Genomic DNA, 19614 nt, shown 5'->3' with positions numbered 1-19614 from the left:
CAGCCACGGTGCTGCACGTCCCTGGACATCAGCAGCCTCGCTAGTTTCCTCCAGTCTGAGGAGGTTCAGACTTGGGAGGTTCGGAGCAGACCCAGGTGAGTGTCACACGATCATGCACTGCCGCTGCCGAGCCCGGTACCCGCACGGTGAGCGCGGCGGTGCTGGTGCCGCGTGGGGCCGCAGCTCCTGCATCCAGGACAGCTGAACACCAGCGTGGAGCTGCTGCAGCTATTGCTGCGTCTGAATAAATCATCGTTTGGGCCGTATTTAAACTGAATCAATAAATGGCGCTGCAGCTTCCCAATGCTGCCGGCCCAGCCCTTCCCGACCGCCGCTGCTCGGAACGTGGCTCCCACGTGCGGGATTTGCCGGGTGCTGTCCCGCCTGGCACCGGACCCAGGACCACGCAATAAACCATTGTCCTGCCCTCCTCCACGAACCGCAGCGTGTCATCGGTGATGAAATACCCGGCACACGAAGTCTCTACTGTGTCGTAGGATTTCTCAAGAAGTGCTCTCAAGGTGGGACTGATTACGAGCTGTACAGGAGTAAATATGTGGATGGCCTTCAGCACTGGAACAGCAGACCAGATGGATCTATCCGGAGCTGAATCCTCATAACGGAAAGAACTATAGGAAGAGAATAAATACGAGAAACACAAAGTGTTGGAAGGCTGCACATCTTGTACTCTGCAAAAAGGTTAAAAGCAGAAGTTACAAACATAATTTGGGAGGTGTGCAGTTGTTTGGCTTCTATAATAATAGTCAGTGTGGCTTACATTTAAAAAGGGCAAAATTCTCTGCTAATCCATATTTGGTGAGGGACAAACACTAAAAGAACAAACTGCTATTTATTTTTTTGTAGTGTCTATACTTTGACTACTCATAACATTTTCCTTCTGCAATGTTGGCATTCATATTTGTATCCCATATAAACCAATTGATGCTGACTTTCTTATCCCAAAGATTAATTATTATTCTCTAAATATTCTCAAATCATGTTGCGGATCTGAACGACGCTGGACAAAACCAGCCCCTCGGTTGCTGTCACGAGCTGCACCGGAATGGCACCGTGCTAGGGGCAGAATTAGCGCACGGCTCAGCGTGCCGCCCGGCCGGCAGCGCAGCAAGAGCTCCGTGCGGAACCTGCGTGCCACAAGTGGGCTGAGAACGACTCCACATAACGTGCAGGCTCCTCTGCCGCTCAGATCATAGCAAATGGGGCTGTAGGGACAAAGGTGAAAAGAAAAAGTCGAAGTCTCTGGTTTATATTGCCGTTTTCCTTGGTACACGTTGGGGTTCTCTCAAACATGAGGCGTGTTCAGGGATATTTTATACAGGGTGCTGGATCTTGAAATAACACGTAGGTGCAGCAGAGCAAACAGAGCAGCTGTCTGTTGTTAATGGAGTGGATTTATGAGCTGCTGAGTTTCACTTCCACACACACCAGCCCTGTTCTTCATAACTGTGGACTTTGTAACTGCTCAGTGACAGGTCCTGATGCTGAGGTGAGGGTGCCAGCGTCACTGTTTGCGCTTGCACCAGCTGTTGTGCACCGGCGGCAGCTCAGCGAGCGCTGTCCTGCGGGGCCAGGGTCTGTGCCCTGCCCCCTGCAAGGGACAGGTGGGGACGGGTCCCTGGGGCACCGCCATCCCCTGGGGACACTGCCGTCCTCTGTGCCTGGGGAGGAGGGTCCCCATCTGCACCCCCACGGCGGGCACCCCGTGTCCCCACACAGCCCCGGAGCCGCTGCCCTTCTGCAGGGACAGACGCATGGGGACATGGGGAAGGCAGAGCTGCCGAGGGGAGCGCTTCTGAGAGCGGCAGAGCTGCTCCCCAGCGCCGCGAGGCCTCTGCTGCTGCCCGCTGCCCCGTGGGACCAGCTGTGGGACCCCGAGTTCCACCACGTAACGTTGAAGTGCCACAGGTGGATGGAGCCCGGGACAGGTGTGCGTCCTGGGACCAAACGAGCCAGCTTTGTGCAGGGCAAGAGTCATGCGAACTAGCTGTGTTAGAGCAGACACCTCTAACTTCTGCAGTGCTTGAGTAGCTTAAAGCAGTAGAATTTCACTGAAGAGATTAGTCTGTGATATCCTTTCTGTTCTGATTTGCTCCTACATCTATATGCTTAGCATAAATTAAATCATGTCCTACTCCTTCTGTAAGTGCACATTGTCTTTTCTGTAAATCAACCTTGCTACAAATCCTCGAGAACAGCAACACTAAAACAATCTCAGGCACTCTGGAAAACACATATCTGCACCTGGAAATTTTTCTAATAAAAGCTCAGTAACCATATTTTATTCATTTATTTCTGAAGGGCTTTTTTTTCCAGTGCATAGCATTGAACGTCACTGGATTTAGTGCTTGTCAGGGTAAGGGTTGTCCATTCTGGGAAATACAAAGGGTCGCTGACAGACGGCATCTGATCAAGTGATGGCATAAGATAATTTTAAGTAAAAGTATTTGTAACGATTAAAGCAAGCAGTTTCAGTGTGTCAGAAGCTAGATTTGACTGCTTCTACATCAGAAATAAGATAATTATTGAATATTTACACCTGGTTATGATTCAAAAGTAGGCAGAAATAGTTGTTTTGAGGTGAAGCTGGAGGACTGTAATCGTGAGGATGCAGGTGATCACGGCTCCTGCGCTGTTCATGGGTGCACAGTGGCGCTGCAGAGCCCGTCACCCGGCACAGGACACGGCGATGGCACCGCGGGGGAACATCAGCCACAGGGATGCACTGCAGGCTCCAGCGTTACCCGCAGTGCCCAGCTGGCACCGGCCTGTGCCAGCGGCTGGACCGACAGCCTGGGGCAGGGAACGGGGCTGCCACAAACCCGCCTCCCTCGGGAACGGCTGCGCAGGGTGGTGGAGGATGGATGAGGATGAGGGTGAGGGTGAGGGTGAGGGTGAGGGTGAGGCTGAGAACGAGGATGAGGCTGAGGGTGAGGATGAGGATGAGGGTGAGGCTGAGGGTGAGGATGAGGATGAGGGTGAGGCTGAGAATGAGGGTGAGGATGAGGCTGAGAATGAGGGTGAGGATGAGGGTGAGGCTGAGGCTGAGGATGAGGGTGAGGCTGAGGATGAGGGTGAGGCTGAGGCTGAAGCTGAGGGTGAGGCTGAGGGTGAGGCTGAGGATGAGGCTGAGGCTGAGGCTGAGAATGAGGCTGAGGCTGAGGCTGAGGCTGAGGCTGAGGCTGAGGATGAGGCTGAGGATGAGGCTGAGGGTGAGGCTGAGGATGAGGCTGAGGATGAGGCTGAGGATGAGGCTGAGAATGAGGGTGAGGATGAGGCTGTGCAGAGCACGCAGCCCTGGGGGGACCTCGCACCCCTCTGCGTTACACCGGGGCCTGCTCACTTCCCACGGGGCTACTCTTCAAAAAGTGTAATGCTGAGAGAAATGACTTGGTTTGGTGGCTGTAAAATCGAATCCAGGCTACAAACTCATGCTGAAATTCACTTGTCCTTCAGCTGCAAAGAAGAGTTCATGTCACAGCTGTTCCACTGCTGCTCAGTTCCAGGTGCTTTACAAGTCTGTGTTCAGCAAGGGCCACCTCTGGATCCTCTGCAGAGACATTTGGAAGTGCCAGCCTGCATGAAAGCACCTTCCTGGTCATGGCGCAGACACCACGCCAACACCACCCTGGAAAAGCTTTTACTGGTGCAGGCAGCTTTTCTCCTTGTCGAGACAGGTAACTGGAACAGAACTGAGCGGTGCGTATGGAAGGAGACTGACATACAACGGCACAGCCAGCGTGCAAAGGCAGTCTGAGCTGTGGCTCATTCAGCAATCACCAGGTTTGGCTTGTAACCTTAAGGAAATGTAAGTGTAACATCTGCGGGTAATTTAGCAGAGACTTGGCTGAGCAGGGCTCCTACCTGCACACAGACGGCGCAGCGCTGAGCCAGCGGCAGGCGATGCACGCCGAAACCAGCCATGGACAGCACTGACAGCTCCGCGGACACGCTGCTCACCTGTGCCGCCTGCCAGGGATGGGGCACGCGGCACACGCCTGCGGAGCCGCCAGCAGCCTGGACGCTCACCAGCTGTGACCTCAGTGCTACAACTGATCAGCTGCAGCTGCTCGCAATCACAGTAAAATGCTTTAAACACAAGTCGTGCTGCATGTGTGGGGATATAAAGACGGGAGTTTCACACTCAGAGGTGACATCTTTATGGGTCATGGGACTAGTCTTAGAAAGGGTGATAGATGTGTAGGCCCCAGAACAGAGCAAAACCTGCAGACCCCATAAGGGCTGGCTACATGCCCACCTGAAAGGTGAAATCCAAACAGCTACAGAGGTATTTTTAGTTATATGGGAGTTTGGACATTGCTGCAACACAGATGCTAAAGTACACCTTAATGACTGGACATCGTTAAAACGCCATGCGGTGCGTGAGCTGCCTGGGTCACGGCTGTCGTCTCGGCTCCAACACCTCTGCACCAGTGACAGCAACGGCGACCCCGGGGCCAGCTGGAATCTTTTCCAATCACACACAGGTATTTTTTTCACACCTATACTTGCTGTTTCCTCTTCATTTTTGTTAAGGGAGTTGGTATGTTTTCCTCTGTTCCATTGCGTATTTCAAAGTTAATGCTATGGCTGCTCTCTGCTTGCTCAGTTGGAGGTATCTGTGAATGTCACTGATGTGCCTGCTAACCCAGCTGCCTCCTCTCCAGGCTTGGAGGCCTCTTTCCTGAGAGCCCAAGTTTGCACGGTGTAAGTGAAGACGGTGAGAAACCAGCCTGTAAAGCGGGTTCAGTGATGACCAGGGCTCACCTGGCTGGAATTCGCACACTTCAGGTCTTACACTTTTCTGGGTGGTTATAGCAGCAGGTGTATACCATGAATATTAAGTTTTGTGCACAAAATATCCCATAATGGACAGGAATAGGTTTCTGTTGAGAAATATAACTGGAGCTGTATCCAGTTCAGCACACTTTCAAGTGGCTGAAAGGCGAGCAAGGGGCAGTGGCCGGCAGGGCGCTCAGGACCCGCGGCCTGGGGCCCGGGGCAGATTTGGGCTCTTCCACCTGGCTCCTGCGGCCCCAGGCCCACAGTAACCGTGCAAGGAGGCGCTTGTGTGGCCCCCCCGCACTTCCAAAGTGGGAACCAAAAAAAGGCAGTGAAAGCTCCGAGGCCGTTTCCGTGAAGCTGTGTTTTGCAGTCCAGAAAGTACAAAGTGGCCAATTTCATCAAATGCTGGGACAGGCTCACAAAGCCTACTAAAATCCATCTCCAAGAACAGAGTCAGCCTCTCAGGGTTATAAAAGAGCCTTCAGGCGGTAAAATATTACATTGCATTTAAGGGTTTTAATCTGATATAGTTTGGATTTTTTTTGTTGTTGTTGCTTTTCCTGACAGTATAAAAAGCTCTTCATAAAGATCTTTCTAATGAAAGTGTAAGCCAATTAGTAAACCCATAAAGACAGTGATGAAAGTAAGTCAAATATGATTATAGAGGAGTTGCATAACCGGCGTATGAGCGTTTCCTCCATCATCCCTTCGCGATGGACGGGGCTGGAGCTCCGGGCACAGCGCCCGCCTGCCTGCAGTACCGCGGCGTCCGCAGCCCCGTGTCGTCCTGGGGGCGAGGGGGAGCCCAGTGTCCCCGCTCATGGGGACAGCGGGCCAGTGGCACAGTGCCCACAGCCAGCGGCATCTGCTTTAAAGGATAAATCTCTGTGCCCCGTCCCAGCACAGCTGTCGGCAGCGTGTTCACACAGCTGCGCTGAGGGCAGCGGGACAGGACAACAGCACAGAACCACCCAATGCCGTGTGTGTTTGCTTTCTAAACATGAATGGCAGTCTGCTGTCTGTTCATCGTCTCGGGTCTGCTCTCCAGGGAGCTGCCCTGACCAAGCTTTGGGGGGAGGTTATGGTGCTTTTCCTGCCCGCTGCCTGTCCCCAAACTATGGTGGTGCCCGCAGCCCACATGGGCTCCCCATGCCCATCTGTCCGGGATGCTGTGCTTCGCTGGCCTGTGCCCGTCTGTCTGTCTGTCTGTCCGGGATGCTGCGCTTCGCTGGCCTGTGCCCGTCTGTCAGTCTGTCTGTCCGGGATGCTGTGCTTCGCTGGCCTGTGCCCATCTGTCTGTCTGTCTGTCCGGGATGCTGCGCTTCGCTCGCCTGTGCCCGTCTGCCTGTCTGTCTGGGATGCTGTGCTTCGCTCGCCTGTGCCCGTCTGTCTGTCGGTCTGTCTGGGATGCTGCGCTTCGCTGGCCTGTGCCCGTCTGTCTGTCTGTCCGGGATGCTGTGCTTCGCTCGCCTGTGCCCGTCTGCCTGTCTGTCCGGGATGCTGCGCTTCGCTCGCCTGTGCCCATCTGTCTGTCTGTCCGGGATGCTGCGCTTCGCTCGCCTGTGCCCGTCTGCCTGTCCGTCTGGGATGCTGCGCTTCGCTCGCCTGTGCCCGTCTGCCTGTCCGTCCGGGATGCTGCGCTTCGCTCGCCTGTGCCCGTCTGCCTGTCCGTCCGGGATGCTGCGCTTCGCTCGCCTGTGCCCGTCTGCCTGTCCGTCCGGGATGCTGCGCTTCGCTCGCCTGTGCCCGTCTGCCTGTCTGTCCGGGATGCTGCGCTTCGCTCGCCTGTGCCCGTCTGTCTGTCTGTCCGGGATGCTGCGTTTCGCTCGCCTGTGCCCGTCTGTCTGTCTGTCCGGGATGCTGCGCTTCGCTCGCCTGTGCCCGTCTGCCTGTCTGTCCGGGATGCTGCGCTTCGCTCGCCTGTGCCCGTCTGCCTGTCTGTCCGGGATGCTGCGCTTCGCTCGCCTGTGCCCGTCTGTCTGTCTGTCCGGGATGCTGCGCTTCGCTCGCCTGTGCCCGTCTGCCTGTCCGTCCGGGATGCTGCGCTTCGCTCGCCTGTGCCCGTCTGCCTGTCCGTCCGGGATGCTGCGCTTCGCTCGCCTGTGCCCGTCTGCCTGTCCGTCCGGGATGCTGCGCTTCGCTCGCCTGTGCCCGTCTGCCTGTCTGTCCGGGATGCTGCGCTTCGCTCGCCTGTGCCCGTCTGTCTGTCTGTCTGGGACGCTGTGCTTCGCTCACCTGTGTCTGTCCGCACTCCTCAGCAGGTGCACCGGTGGGTTTGAATACCGCACAGCCCTTCTCTGTGCCAGTTTCAATCACATCTTTCAAGAACCTGCCAATGAATAATGTCAAGGAATTCTCTATTATCTTATTTGTGCTTAGAAAACTGTGGAAATACTGGAAGTTCTGTCAAAAATACAATAGCCCAAATCTACAAGACAACTTACCTGTGGCATCTATGCAAGTGGTGACATTGTTTTCCAAGCTGTGTGACAAAAATCCATGGGGATGGTGATGTTATGCACTTGCCTGACCCTCAGGCTTATTTGAAAAATTCAGCCTCAAGATCATTTTTTCCTTGTAGTGGCAAAGCCACTTGGTAAAAACCAACCTGATTCTGGAGTCCTCTTGCTCAAACTTAATATTCAAGGCAGGCGGCAAGACCGAAAATATTCAGACTGCACTGTCTGGGTTATAAGCGCTGGAAGACCAGGAGCTGTAGCAGGAAATGTGTGGCACCCTTAGCTCGTAGTGGGGCTTTCCCCATAATAACAACACCCATCAGCACTCATCCGTCTTCCACCTCCGCTCCTGCTCCCTGGATGGGCTGCAGAGAGGCTCTTCCATACTGGTTCTATTTCCCTGACGTTAGAATGTAGCATCTAGTCTTCCAAGTTACCTGCTGCAATATCTGGAGCAAAATTCAGTGTCAGCTGTGCAGTACACGCTTAGGTTTCACATTCATGTCGCAGGTCACACACTGCAGACTTCAGCATGTTTTCCCTATTACTTTTTCACCATTGCTGTTGGCAAACTTTTATCTTTGGATATAGATTTGTCTTTCCCCCCCTTTTATAAAATTTTATTTTCACATAGCACAGGTATAGATCTCGTTCATCAGATTTTACCAAGTCTCAGCTCTGCTCAGCTCAGCTTTGCAAAACCAGCTGCTGTGCCCTCTACACCTGCTCTGCAGAGGAGCCGCCAGCGTGCATCTTCCACCAGTGTTTGCGCTGGCCTCCTGCAGCCGAGAACTTCAGTCATTCCTTGCTTTTTCTAATTGGAAACGTTCATTACCTCCCCTCTGCGCCCCTGTGGGAACGCTGGGCGTTCTGTTTGGCTTGTGCTTCCCACACAGCCACGGGTCTAAGATATCATCATGCCTCACTTAATGGTCAGCATTTCTTGCTTTTGGAAACAGCTTCTGTTATAATCAGTTATTGGGAGAGTCAGCTCTCAGGAATTCTTTTGGAAACACTTTATAGATGATGCTGCATTTTATGTTCCTGTTTTTCCAGGTTTTACCCACTCCTTTCCTTGAAAAAGGCAAGGGATTCACAGATACCAGCTCAGTCATCGGCCGGTCCTTGTTCTACTTCCATGCAGTTCTGACGTGTCCGTGCTGTAGCAAAGAAGAAACTGGCCAAGCAGGTGAGAGTGGCGCGGCGGCTGCTGCCCGGGCTGTGCCCGGTGCCGCTGCGCTCTGCAGCCGCTCCTCGGCCGCCCCTGCTGCCGGCCCTGCTCCCAGCGCTGCCGGACTCCCCACTGGCGGCTCGCAGCCCTGTCCAGGTGTGAGCTGACACGGCGTCCTCCAGCACGCCCTGACTTTGATGTCATCGCTGGGGCTGGAATTTGTAAGACCTGTGTGCCAGAAACACGGCGCTGAATGTTTCTGTTTTCTTTTTTCCTGTGTGTGAATGTCAAGACGTATCAGGATGGTGTGTTTGATCAGCTCATCTTGGATACCTCTGATGGTTGCATCCAGCTGAGATCACAGTGTCTACAGTGCAAGCTTATGCACTTGCTGTCTCAGGAACTGCACAAAACCTTAGAAATTGTCCAGAGGAGTCCAGCAGTGTTCAGTGTCTCTGGACACGAGCATATTCTGCACCGCATTTATCTGGATGTCGCAGCTCACTGGAGGTCAGCGAGTATCCCACGTATGAGGCAGATTTCCACAATTTCAACTGGATTTTTATTTAGCTGTATATTTAATTGTGATCACTTTGTGAAACGGTAACTACCCAGCAGAGCTTTTGCCTTTCCACTTGCATCCCTACCTGTGAAAGTTTGCCACAAGGAAGAGACTTCACTGGACTCACGGAGCTGAGTCCCTGGAACGGCCGTCTCCTTGCAGCTGGCTGACCCGTCGTCACCCGCGTCCGTCTGCAGACGGCGTGCGCGCTGGTGTGGTGAACAGCACGCAGGACGGGGGTGCCGATGCTTCCCTGGGTCAGTAGTACTCAACAGTGTTTATTTTTGCTATTGACTACTAACACTTTTGACTTTCTTTTATCAAGTAGTGGCATCTGCTGCAGCGGTTTGCTCTTTCCATAGCTTCAAGCCATTTGATCCTGTGCAGATTTCTCGTTGCCCTGCTTTGCCAGTGGGGATCAGGCCCCTGCTTCAAGCAGTGGAATCCGTGACTTTGGCGATTCTGCTCCCCCGCCTTGGCCCCGTTTCTGAAACACCTTCCTGCAATGCACTGGGCCCCCTGTGATGAGGTTGCTCCTGAACGTAGTTTGGGTTTCCCTATTTTCTGTGCTCTGCTCGGTGACACCCGGTTCATATCACTTATGCGCTCTTTCAACAACAGCTTCCCCCGCTCCGGAAGCCAACGAGACCTCTGCGAGCCTTGTAATACGAGCTTTGGCACATTTTGTTTCTATTACTAATCAGCCATGAAATATAGATAATCTTAGGAGCCAGCTACTTTGCACAGCCTAGCGAAGGCTGATTTATCATTTCTCTGGTTTCTTAAGCAATCTTGTTGAAAAGATTCCTTTGACAAAGGGTATTTTTGAAAGCTGAAGACTACTTTGGTGTGTTTCCAGGCTCTGTAAGGACTATTCCCACCTACTCCTCCAGTTTGTCCAGCATTACCAATAACTATCTTATCTTCTATTCTTTATGACACGGCCTTATTGCGATGCTGTGTGTTTTCCACTCTGGAGGCAGCGATATGCGTTTGCCAAAACCACACAAGGGCACAGGGCAGGAAGGGGAAACCCACTGCTGTGCGGGGGGACACTCGGCTGCGGGTACCCCCTGGTTCCCGTGTCGGGCACTCCGGGCTGGCAGGTGATGCACGACGGTTCCAGCACCGACACCGCGGTGCCCTCCAGCCGCCCCAGGAGCCGCTCCTGCCGGGCGGGGCAGCGGGGCCGGTTCCCCGCAGGAGGCAGCGGGGCGCTCCCGCCACCCCCCCCCCCCCCCCCCCCAGGCCGCTCCTCAGCGGCTCCGCAGAGGGGAGCGCCGGCCCCGCCCACGCCGGCGCTCGGGGAGCCGCGGCGGGGCGGCTCTCCCGTCCTCTCCTCTCCGCGGGGACGGGCGGCCGGCGGGACTCGGCGGAGCGGCGCCGCGGGACAGCGCCGCCGGCTGCGCCCCGCCGGGCCCCTCCCCGGGCTGGCGTTGCCCTTTTAAGAGGCGCGCGGTGCCGCCGTGACGTCGCGCGCGCACAGCCCGAGCCCGCCCGCCCGCCGCCAGAGCCGGAGCGGCGGCAGCAGCAGCGCGGAGCGCGCAGCGCCCGCCCAGCCCGCGGGCAGCGCCACCGCCCGTCCCGCCGCCCTGCCATGCGCCGCGGCCCGGCGCCAGCCTCCGCCGGCGGGACCCGTCCCGGCAGCAGCGCGACGGCGGCGGCGGGAGAGCGCTGAGCGCCGCGGCCCCGCAGCAGCCGCAGGGCGGCCGGCCCGCCGCGGCGCGGATGTCCGCGGGCTGCCCGCGCCGGGACGACTCGCCCGCGCCCCCCGCCCGCCCGCGCTGACGGGCCGGGCCCGGCGCCCCGCTCGCCGCAGCGCCCCGCGCCCGCCCCCGGGCTCCCCGCAGCTCCGCGCTTCCGCCCGCCCGCCGCCATGGCGGTGAAGGGGCCCGCGGCCGGCGCCGGGGTGCTCCTGGTGACCGCCAACGTCGGGTCCCTCTTTGACGACGTAAGTACCGCGGCCGCGCTCCGCCGGGGTCGGGGGGCTCAGGGCAGCGCCGCGCCGGTCCTAGCGCCGGTCCTAGCGCCGCCCCCGCCCGCCGCCGCTCCGTCCTGCCCGCCCCGGCCTCAGGTGGCGGCGGCAGCGCTGCGCGGCGGGTGCGGGTCCCGCTGGCCGCCCCGTTCCCTGGGGCCGGCCGGTGCGCCCGGCGTGTATGCTTTGCCGCCTCCGCAGCCCGGGACCGGGCGCTGGGTTCGCGGCGGCAGCGGGGCGGCCTCCCGGGGCTGCCCTGTGCCGCGGCTGCGGGGCTTCGTGGGGGTTGTTACCGGTGGTGCTGATCGGGGCCGTCCGCTGCGGGTCTGCGGGGGCAGGAGGAGATCTCGGGGTGTCCCGTTCTCAGAGCGGGAGGCGTTCCCCGCGGAGCTCCTGCCGTAGCTCTCCGCACAGGCTGCGGCTCCGCTCAGCCCGGGCTTTCCGGAGGCTCTCTGCACGTTGTGACATGAAAACACTGCTTGATTTCTGTTTACCGTAGTATATTCAGACAAATATCTGGAATATTTCTCATTGCTGCAAATACGACAAGTGCAACAGTTGTTGTTGCTAGCAGTTAAGCAAAGAGAAAAAGGCTTTCTTGTAAATTTGCCTGCATTAAGGCAGGTATTTGCAAATATCTGGAAGAGCAGCCGGGCTTCTAAACCTCCGAGGCTGCGCCTGGGGACAAGTCTGGCACTGTTGTTGTTGGAGGCAAAGCACTTCTGGAACTGAGTAATTCTGGCATGTCGGGTACCGCGAAGGGAGTGTTTCTAGGGGTTTGCAGCTTGTTAAGCAGCGCACGTCTAGCAGGGAATTTGGTCCAGACTTGTGCTGATGTGCAGTCCAATAATGCAGTTCATGTTTTCACCAGGTTTAGTAAACTGACAAATTATCGCCCCGGTTATTTTTACACTTAAAAGTGTCAGTTCATATTAAGTGAACACTGTGAAAATACTAATTTCATAATAATTTTCATTATTATGGCCTTAGACTTGTGCAGCATCTGCTTGTGAGCAAAGCTGCGTGGTGTCTGTAGGGGTCCAGGGGCGGCTGCTGCGTGTCCCCCCGCTCGGCGGCTGCTGCCCTACGCTGTGCCTCTGCCTGAGCCCAGTCCTGGCCTGCCCCGCGCCCGCCGTCTCCCATGGCAAACACTGCGGTTCCAAGAGCTCTCCTGCCCTCTATTTCAGCCAAGAGTGATAAAAGCGGCCCGTTTCGAGCACTGTCATTTAAGAAACCCTGTGCTGTCAAACTAAACAATTTCCTGGTTCCCAGTCAGTATTTGAGAGTCGCAGGCATTCCCGGGGAAGGTGACGTGTATCTGTTATCGCTTGGTGTGACCAAAGTGGGAACGCTTCTGCTCTAGCAAGCGACTCCCTTGTGATGAAAAGTTTCGTTTTCTACAGCAACAAAACCAGGCTTATTTGGATAAGTTCCGCTGCAGGGTGAGGAATGGAAAGACTGGTCTGAGCTTTGGTGATTGCGTTTCTGGTTTGTTGCTGTTGGAGCTGGGACGAGCGACCGCTTGGTCAGGTTTCTGGAGTAATGTTGGTGCAGTTCAGGCACGATAAAGATGACATTAGCTTGTGAGTTGCGTGTTGGAGCTGTCAGTGGCTGTTCCTGCTTGTTGGGCTCTTCCTGTTCAGTTGAGGAGTAAGTTTTTCTGCTATGAGCTGAAGGGAATTCAGTTGTGAAGGGATTTCAAGGACTCCTGCTTTGATAGACTTCACCTATGCTGGGCTGGAAAACCATTTCCAGTTCCTCTAATCCATTTTTTCAATTTGTGATTCCACATTTCAGTTGGTGATACGTATTTTAAGTAAAGACAACGTTTTCAGTCGTGTTTTGCTGGACCTCAGGGCAGTATAATGGTGTGTGTTTCCACAACACGCACAGAAGCCCTGGGTAGATGGGTGGTCGGATCCCAGTATCCTGTGCTGACGTGGTCCCGCCTGCTCTTGCTCTGGGGTCTGGTTCCTGGGCGTCGTTCCTGCAGCAGCTCCAGGGCAGGAGTGTCCCGGAGGGCTGGGGGTTCTGCTGGCGGGGGTGTCGCGGTGCCGAAGCTGCCCGGAGCCCGGGGGCGGTTCTGCGCCCCCTTCCCCACCAGCAAACCCTCGTGCTGCCCTGCCGCGAGCCCTTCTCCGTTTGGTTAGAGCAGCCTGAACGTGCTGTGTGGCACAGCACGATTTGCACTCCCGACGTGTTTCATGTGAGTGCTGCACTTGGCCGCACATGCTGTACGTGCAAATGCTCGTCAGCTGAGACTGGTACTTTATAGGGAGAATAATTTAAAGTGTCTTTGGTAGACAGGTTCATCTGAGTGGGCTGCTCTTCCCTAGGTCACTGGTACTGCTGACCTGGCTATACTTTTGAGAGATCATTGCTTTCTCTTGCTGTCCGACTGCCAGAAGCACGTGGTGATACCGTGCTGGTTTGCTCCTGCATCCACATCCACCGGTACCCGCTGCGGCGCTGCCCAGTGAGCGCGTGGACAGCGAGGAGGGGCCGGTTCATTCCTCCAGCAGTTCTGCTGCTTCATGAAAATCATTAACACACTCTTAGATCTACAAATATTCTTCAAAGTTTCACGGACACGGGCAACTCATGAATATGAATGCCTATATTTTTGGTACACTTGTGTTTACTTAAGCGTTTAATGTTTGTCTTGCTGTATGAACATTTCCTGTTTTTTATCCAACTGCACTCTTGCTAATGGCAGAATACGGAGTTCAGGTTACTGGTGCGTCACTCTCTTCCCCCCCGCCCAGGCGCCCCTGCCCATGGCAGGGGTCGCACTAGGTGATCTCTGAAGGCCTCTTCCAACGCAGACCATGCTGTGATAGCAGCTGCTCCGTTTCTCTCCTCCCCAGCTTCCTTGCTTCCTTTGCTTCCCCGCTCTGCGCTGACAGGATTTCACATTTACCTTTCAGTGAGCTGCAGTGGCCACAAAATCAATCTGCCTGGCACTTCACTGCTTTTACTCTGTAGGATTTTCATTGTCTTTTCCTATCTGCAGTGCGGTTTCCATTCTGTTCAGCGTGTTCCGCTGGTTTCCATGGGCAGGAGCCGGGCGGTGCGAGCAGCGGGCGCAGGGTGCGCTCCCCCGGCTGCGCGCACACCTGCCACAGGCGCCCCAACCCGTGTCTGCGGAGCTCCGAGGACGCCGGGCTCGCGGGCCACGCCGGCTGTCTGCAGGACGAGCTCGGGGGGCTTGGGCAGGTGGGGAGTGTCCGTGCCAGGTGAGGGTACGTCAGCGCAGGAGACGTTTGGGTGTTGCTGCGGGGCTGTCCGGCTGCCCAGCGCGGTGTTCCTGGCCCGCGGGCACAGCGCTGGGCTGCAGATGCACGGACACGTGTGGCAGAGGCACGTCTGTCTGTCTGTCTTTCCTTCGGGCAGGCCCCCAGCTGGCCCATTCTGCCCCGCGCTGTCCCTCCCGCAGGTGTCTCGGCTGTGGGGCCGTGTCCCCGAGACCCCCCTCGCCCTGCGTGTCCCTGTCCCCGCCACAGAGGAGCAGGGCAGCTTCTGCTGGATGGAGCCAGATGGAGATCTTTGCAATTCAGGTTTTGTTGTTGTCTCGCAAGTGTTGTTACTGTTTGCACATTTAGCTGGGTGCAGTCACAAATATTGAAAAAAACACATTAGTGCTCACACTTGAAAATTGTGGTTTGCTTTGTTCCACTTGTAGGTGCCTTTAACAATCCATATGGTTTAAACCTCTGTCCGCAGATCTTTGGGGTAATGATTTCCGATATGCCCAGCAGACTTAGCCATGCAAGATCCAACATTTCTGCTTGGGTTGGCAAACAGTTCACTTGTTCCTCTTTCCTTGGAAATTGGGATATGTGAGCCTAAGTCAGGCAGGTACCTCTGAAAATGTTTCCCCGTCTCTATACCTCCGAATGTACACAGCTGTGCTCTGACGGGGGGTCCATGCCATTCTTAAATTCTCAGAGCAGACTTAAGCCAGAATAGAAGTGTGACAATGACAAGAGAGGCAAAAGCTGAACAGAACATGTAATTTTATCCGCTTGAAAAGGAAGGAGGAGAGAAAGTAGGTTAGGGAATTGCTGTGTGGCACTGGGGTCCTGCTGCCCAAGGTCTTGACATGAGTAACAGCAATAGTGCACATGTATTTTCTGTGGCTCTACGAATTGATAGCCTCCGTACGACAGTGGGACATGAAGCTTTGACATTCGCGGGTGCCTCACGCTGCTCACCACGGGCTGCACGTCTCCCTTCCTCACACCGCACATGCGGGGTAGGGCTGGAATTGCTTGGAACTAGTCCTGTTTGTAGCAGTAGAACTAGAATTACACTAATAAGCATACTTAGAATAATGAGTATGAGCTTGGAATATCCTCCATTAAGAGTTGAAGTTTATCGATTGAATTTAAAGTAGAAATACTTCCCATAATAACCTTTAAGAACAGCCTGCTCTTTGACGGGTGTTGATCACAGGGTAGATTTCTCTTTATCACAACTGACCTTAATTTTCCAATCCTGAAACAGCGTGTAGTTTTATTTTGATATTGGATATCTGTGTGTTTAGCTGGTATCAGGTGATAATAAGGGGATTTTGGGGTTTGTTTGGTTTGGATTATTTTTCCCCAGTTTCTCCCCCCCAAAGAGTAATTTGAATTGTGTGGAATATTTCAAGGTGTGATCGGGGCCTGGTTCCGCGGTGGGCGCGCGGCCCGGTGTGTCGGAGCCGGCCGCCCCGCGCTCGCCTGCTCCCGGGGCACTGTGTGCTCCTGCCGAGCGCTCCCGTTGTAGGAGCGCGTGCTCCCGAGCCTTAACGGAGAAGGCAAGTGAGAAAGCGTCCTTCAGTGTTCTCTGTTACAGGAACCCTAAAAATAAGTAATGGCTAATTTGTCTATTTCTGCGCTCCTTGCTTTCTATTTTCTGGTTATTTTGGTGTCTTCTTTCCGACTTTGATTTTTTGTTGTGCAAGTGCCACTGGGAGTTTCTTAAACATTGTTGCTGCTTTCTGTTTGTTTGGTTTTCTATGGCAGAAGCTCAAATGCACGTTTTTCTTACAGTTTCCACTGTACTCATGCTGTGTTTTATGAAGCCCTTGTTTCCCTCAATTCCAAACCCCCTTTGCAGGAGATGAGCTTTTGAGGTAGACCAGAATTCAGTAATACTGAAAACTCCCTGAGCTATGTGAAAATGAGGATGGGGAGGAGTTTTGTTACCCTTTGCAGCGCTTGTGCGTTTGGGAGAAAAAAATCAAATACCTGAGGGGTGTGTTGTATTTAGCGAATGAAGTTGTTGGTGGCGCGTTCCCAGCAGGATACAGCTGTTGTCCCAGGTGTGCAGCTGAGCTGCGCGGTGGCCCAGCGTGCTGGTCCCTGGCTGCTGGGCCCCGTGTGTCCCGTCTGCTGCTGTGGACTCGAGCTCCGCTCGGAAGGAGCGGGACGCGGGTGCCGCCTCTGGGGCCCGGGGCTCCTGCGGGGGGGCTGAGCTGGGCCAGGGGCCGGGACCGCAGCAGCAGTGTCCGTGCTGGCCTGGGAAATGAAGCGCTTTTTGCAGGTGCACAGGGACATCTCGCTGCTGCCGATCCTCGTGCTCTGACAAAGCTGCAGGAGAGCTGGGGAAGCGCTGTACCGCCTGTAGCCCTTTCCTCATTCAGGCTGCAGGGTGGCGTCAGGGTCAGCCGTACAGCGAGAGCAAGGCGCTTGCAGGCGTGCGGTTTTGACCAGGTCTTGCTTAAATCCTTCTCAGCCGGCTTGCAGAACATCTGAACCCTCGTGCTGGTTTGTAGGTGCCCAGGTAGCCCGCTCTTGGCGTCCCTCGCTCGGGCCGTGTGCCGGGGGTCACCCGCGCCCTGGGGTGGCCTGTCCCGTGTCCCGGCTGCGTCCCTGTCCCCGCCAGCCCCTCGCGCGGGCCCACGGGGTCTGGGAGCGCAGAGCCCGAGGCAGCGGTGCAGTGAAGCAGCCACGCGTGATCCTGCAGCCTGTGCTTGTCAAATTTAGAAGATCTTTTCTGATTTGCTGAAGATGATTGGAACTGCAATAGTACAGGTGACTCAGAGCATCAGGCTTTTCCTCCAAGGTGGAGTTCTATGCTTTAAATACATATATATATGTTTCTTCTTGAACAAAAGCAACTTTCTTTTCAGCAGGTACTTTTACAATTGTCTGAGCCAAGCAGCTCTAATTAGGAGCCTGCACAGTGTTTAGCTTCCCTTAAGCAGGAAACTCAGATTATCTTGTAGACCATCTCTCCTCTCCTTTTGATTAAGCGTTATCATTAATAGCAAGAGCACATTTTTACATGAGGAAGTAATAGTGGCAAGTGCAATATATAATTACGGTTTTCTGTTAATGTAGTTTTATAGCAGGTGGAGTAGAATTAATGTTTTGTAACTTGCTGTGTTTCCACAAATTGCCGATGTATCAGTGTGGTGGGTTAAGAGGGTTTAGTTCCTGGAATACCGAATATGAAGTGGGGCAGTGGGAGTAGGGTGCCAGGGGAGAGCGCTTGCCCTTGCCCGTCAGCCTGCTGCTTTATCGGCCTGTACGAGCGCTCTCACAAGGGTCACGTTTGAAAGGTTTTGTTGCTGTTTCAAAGTTCTCATCATAAATTTTATTACCACAGAATTTGACTTCCAAGGGAGTTGGACACAGAATGCCAGTCAAGCCCTCAAACTGCATAGTTTTTCTAAAAGGCTGATCTGGTTTTTACTTACTTTGAATCTTTTTTCCTTTTCTGTTATTTATTTTATCATACTCTTTATATCTTCCACCCTCTGCAAATGTGTTTCCTCTTTTATCTCAAATACTTTCTTTCCCGTTCTTGTTCTGTGTGTGCTTATCCCCTCCTGGAAGCTCTGCCCCTGTTCCTCATGGATGATGTGGAGTCAGGATGTTGCAGAGGAAGGTCACCTTGTCATTCACAGTGTCCTGTGTGCCCAGGAGCCGGACTGGGCTGAGTCTGGTAACCCAGCGTGTCGCCCGCTGCCCCGGGAGCGGAGCTGGGGGCTGCAACGGCAACTGCTGGGGGGATTGGGTTTGGTGACGCACATCTCTGGGATCCCTGTGGGTGGGGGGGATTGGGTTTGTTAATGCACTTCTCTGGGATCCCTGCGTGTGGGAGGGATCGGGTTTGTTAATGCACTTCTCTGGGATCCCTGCGTGTGGGGGGGATTGGGTTTGTTAATGCACTTCTCTGGGATCCCTGCGGGTGGGAGGGATTGGGTTTGTTAATGCACATCTCTGGGATCCCTGCGTGTGGGGGGGATTTGGTTTGTTAATGCACTTCTCTGGGATCCCTGCGGGTGGGAGGGATCGGGCGTACACGAGGTTAAGCTCATGGTTGCTCCTCCGCCAGGACGGCCCATCACGCCGTTCCCCGGCATCCGTGTGAGCAGAAATCAGGTGTCCGAGCTGCCCTGGCAGCCAGGCTGGCTTCACGTGGGTGCTCCGGGAGTTGTCTCCTCTCTGCCCCCTCTCCAGAAGACAGTTGCTTTGTCACAGCTTTGCCTTGTCCTCTGTCCCTCAACTCTTACCTTAATTTGCGGAAGCTAGGCAGGCGGTCTGACTGCAAGCCAGTTGTATGCTTTTTAGTGTGTGGAAGTTATCAAAATGCATCTACGTTAGCGTAGTGTGAACTTCATTTGATGTTTTCTAACCATCATTTTTTACTTTCTTGGTAGAGAATAGGAAGCGGTCAGAATAAACCCAGGACTTTCTGCCTTTGCTTGAGCAGCCTGTCAGAGCCATTCAGCATCCTTTTTGCATCCTTATTACTGGAGTGACAAGGGGTCTGTAGAGCAGCAGTGCAGCAGCTTCCCAGCACTCTGTGCCACCCGCCAAACGACCTGGGGAAAAATTAACTGCTTCAGGGCAAAAGGTGTTCTCCTGTCCTAATCAGGAGGAAGGAGGGTTTGGGGGTGGGAGCGCTGGTCCTGGCTGTGGGAACCAGGGTTCAGTTTGCGTTCAGCCACAAGCATCCTGCGTGACCGGGGGAGAGTCGGTCAGTGCTGGGGTTAGGTCGTGGTTGGACTCGGTGATCCTGAGGGTCTCGTCCAGCTGAGATGGTTCTAAGTGACACCAGGTCCCCTGGGTGCCTGTGCCTCAGACTGCCACCGAAGGCACTCCTGGGCGGGAGAGGGACGCGGGGTCCCAGCTCCCCCTCTGCGAACAGGCGGATCTCGCAAGGGCGCAGAGGCTTCCCAGGCTGTCGGTGAACGTCGCCCGTCCCTGAAGCTCGGGTCTCGCTGCAGGCGCCAGGAGCACGTGGCGGGAGCCGCGGCCGATGGCAGCGCCGAGCGCCATGGGAACACGGCGCAGTCGGAACTCGTTTGTTGTGCCGTGCACGGGGCAGAGCTGCCTCTACTTGTTCCCTCTTCGTTTTCCAGTTTCCATTACATTCTTGAAAAGAGATGGATTATTTTCATTGCCCTGGAGTGTGTTGGCAAGCCTGTGCGTGTGAGTGGCTGTGTTCTGGGGATGGCTGCGTGCCGTGCTCTGAGCGCTCCCAGCGCCGCGCACACCGGCTTTGCGAGCAGGACCCCGCTCTGAGTTCCCTCCTTAAAGCCCTTAAGTCATCCTGTGGGAGCTTGTTTTGAAGTGTTTTGTTTTTCTGGTGTGGCAAACTCTAATTTTAGAGGCTTTACCAGTCCCGGTGGGAAGGGCAGAGCTAG

At 55.0% G+C, this 19614-nt stretch overlaps 2 protein-coding genes across 6 annotated transcripts in view; one reads left to right on the top strand and one right to left on the bottom strand.

Annotated features, from left to right (window-relative positions):
- Positions 1-2269: 2269 nt before the first annotated feature.
- Positions 2270-7256, bottom strand: LOC135579840 (uncharacterized). The gene is made up of 2 exons (XM_065068626.1): positions 7248-7256; positions 2270-7206 (listed from the first exon to the last, which is right to left on the bottom strand). Exons 1-2 carry the CDS (start codon positions 7254-7256, stop codon positions 5827-5829), a joined length of 1389 nt encoding a protein of 462 aa, XP_064924698.1. The 3' UTR covers positions 2270-5826.
- Positions 7257-9225: 1969 nt separating this feature from the next.
- Positions 9226-19614, top strand: part of INPP5A (inositol polyphosphate-5-phosphatase A) — a 205682-nt gene continuing 195293 nt past the window's right edge. For 3 of the 5 annotated variants that reach the window (XM_065066614.1, XM_065066617.1, XM_065066618.1), the window contains exon 1: positions 10813-10946. In XM_065066614.1, coding sequence (XP_064922686.1) covers positions 10872-10946 — 75 coding nt within the window. In that variant the 5' untranslated portion in view covers positions 10813-10871. Of the gene's footprint in view, positions 9253-10812; positions 10947-19614 lie in introns of those variants that run through there. The other 2 variants (XM_065066616.1, XM_065066615.1) reach the window with 2 other exon arrangements.

Source organism: Columba livia, chromosome 6 (assembly GCF_036013475.1).
Source record: "Columba livia isolate bColLiv1 breed racing homer chromosome 6, bColLiv1.pat.W.v2, whole genome shotgun sequence".
In the NCBI taxonomy this organism is placed as follows: Eukaryota; Metazoa; Chordata; class Aves; order Columbiformes; family Columbidae; genus Columba; species Columba livia.
Note: the sequence above shows the minus strand (reverse complement) of the source record. Positions and strands in the feature narration are given on the sequence as shown.